We start from the raw sequence: 2,500 nt of genomic DNA, 5'->3' as shown, positions 1-2,500 counted from the left end.
AATCCAATTAAAATAAAACCTGCAGATCCAGCACTGTGAGGTTGGCCCTTTAGACCCCCCTGCCAAGTTTCTTTTCTTTGTGTGGTGTAATGCAGTCTCTAGATATCGGACCGGGACAAGTCCTGTGTTCAAATCCTCCCTCCCCCCTGAAAAGAGCTGTGCAATTGTGTAGGCCAGGAATTCTCTCCTCCCGCGTAGGGATCAAATGAGGAGACACACACACACACAAACACCCTCCTTAAGCTCCGAGAGGAAAGGGAAGCACTGAGCCACACAGGTGGGGGTGTGAGTTTTGTTGTGTGGGTCTGAACGTACGTCCAATTGTTGTGTCTCTTGCAGCATCAGCCCCAAAGATCTGAAGGCCTTGTTACCCCAGGTCAACTGCCGCGTGCCGAATATGCGTTTCCTTCGAGACAAACTTGTGGTAAGCAGATGGGTGCTCTTGATATAATAATAATAATAATAATAATAATAATAATAATAATAATAATAATAATAATAGTAATAATAATAATAATAATAAACTTGGAAGGGACCTTGGAGGTCATCTAGTCCAACCCCCTGCTTAGGCAGGAAACCCTATACCAGGGGTAGGCAACCTTGGCTCTTTTATGACTCATGGACTTCAACTCCCAGAATTCCTGAGCCAGCATGGCTCAGTATGGAAACCTCTCCATTTCTCCTCAGCATGGCTGGCTCAGGAATTCTGGGAGTTGAAGTCCATGAGTCATAAAAGAGCCAAGGTGGCCTACCCCTGCCCTATACCATTTCATACCCTATACCAGTTCTTGATCAGCTGAAGGGATCCAGATTGAGAAAGACTGATCTAGTCTCGACAAATTTATTTTATTTTATTTTTTATAAGATTTTATTGATTTTTTTCCATTCATACAATAATAATTTTTTAACCAACGTGCTGTCTGAGTTTAAACACGCTAATACATATTGAATTCCCAATCCTTTATTCTGTCCTCTAGCCATCAGTAAAATAAGTCCCAAGTTTGATAATATTCTTTTTCTTCTTTTTCTTTCAGTCTCATAGTCAATCTGTCCATCTCTGCGCATTCCAGTATTTTTTTAAATTATTTCTTCATCTGGTGGTATTCCTTCATTTTTCCAATGTTGCGCAAATATTATTCTTGCCGCTGTTGTGACATGTAAAATCAAATATAGGCTTTGTTGGTCTTTTCTGGCATTATACCTAATTTTAAAAGTTCAGGTTTAAAATCTACATATTCTCCCAACATCTTTTCTAAACCAAGTATGTATCTTTTCCCAATAATTCTTCACTTTATCACATGTCCAGCAAACATGATAATATGTGCCTGAGTTATTTTTACATTTCCAACATCTATCTGACATATTTTTAAACATTTTCGCTAACCTTGCTGGTGGCAAGTGCCATCTCTAAAACATTTTATATAAATTTTCTTTATAAGACGTTGACATTGTCAGTTTATAATTTCTTTTTCCCATTTTTCTCATTCCATATTATATCCAAAATTTTTCGCCCATCTTATCGTTGTTTCTTTAACTTGTTCGCTTTCCGTTTCCAAAATGAATAAAGAATTATACATTTTCTTAATTAGTTTCTCATCTGAAATTAACGAAGTCTTCTCAAATGCCATTGGTTCTTTATAAAATCCATACAGTTTTACATTTTCTTCATGTCTACTTTGCATTTGTAAATGGGCCTGCCACGAGAAGGATTTTCCATTTCTTGTTTAGATTTTGAATTCCCTTCAGGATTTAGAATGTCTCTGTAAGTCCAGATTTTTTCAAAGTCCACCAAATTTGGTTATAGAAATGCTTCCATAGTCTCGACAAATTTAATCCGCTCTTTCTGTTCCTTTTCTTTTCTCCGAGCAGGAGGTGGAGGTTCGTGGTGAAATTACCTTCAGCCATTTTACCCAGTTCTACAAAAACCTCATGTTTGATGCGCAGAAATCGGTAAGAGCTTGCGGCGTCCATTGTGTTAGTCAGCAAGAGCTAAAAACCAGGGGGAGTCTGATAAAGATCATCCTCGACTTACGACAGTTTATTAGTGACCTGTCAAAGTTGCAACAGCACTGGAAAAAGTGACTTTTTAACACTTAACGGCCTTTGCAGCATTCCCCCGTGATTAGGTGATCAAAATTCAGAGGCTCGGCACCTGGCAGGTACTTATGACAGTTCAAGTGTCCCGGGGGGTGTGTGTCATGTGATCCCCTTTTGCGACCTTCAGTGGGGAAGCCAGATTCACTTAACAACCAGGTTACTGGCTTAACAACTGCAGTGATTCGCTTAACAACTGTGGCAAAAAAGGACATAAAATGGGAGCAAAACTGTCTCGCTTAGCAACCGAAATGTTGGGCTCAGTGGCGGTCGTAAGTTGAGGACTGCCTGTCGTCTCTTTTCTGACTTACAAATTTGGGAGATGGGAAGCTTCTACATCAAATACAGCCGAGTTAGGGAGTGCAGTGAAGTGATCATGTGAATAGAATAGAATAGAATAGAATAG

General features: G+C 39.4%; 1 protein-coding gene across 1 annotated transcript in view; it reads left to right on the top strand.

Moving 5' to 3' along the window:
- LOC308665245 (1-phosphatidylinositol 4,5-bisphosphate phosphodiesterase gamma-1-like) overlaps window positions 1-2,500 on the top strand; it is a 99,225-nt gene that overhangs the window by 37,103 nt on the left and 59,622 nt on the right. The window contains exons 6-7 of the mRNA XM_081323015.1: window positions 340-424; window positions 1,870-1,950. Coding sequence (XP_081179141.1) covers window positions 340-424; window positions 1,870-1,950 — 166 coding nt within the window. The remainder of the gene's footprint in view (window positions 1-339; window positions 425-1,869; window positions 1,951-2,500) is intronic.

The sequence above is a fragment of the Vipera berus genome (assembly GCF_964194415.1).
Source record: "Vipera berus genome assembly, chromosome: 3".
In the NCBI taxonomy this organism is placed as follows: Eukaryota; Metazoa; Chordata; class Lepidosauria; order Squamata; family Viperidae; genus Vipera; species Vipera berus.
The sequence above is the reverse complement of the archived record's forward strand: the minus strand, read 5'-3'. Positions and strand labels throughout refer to the sequence as shown.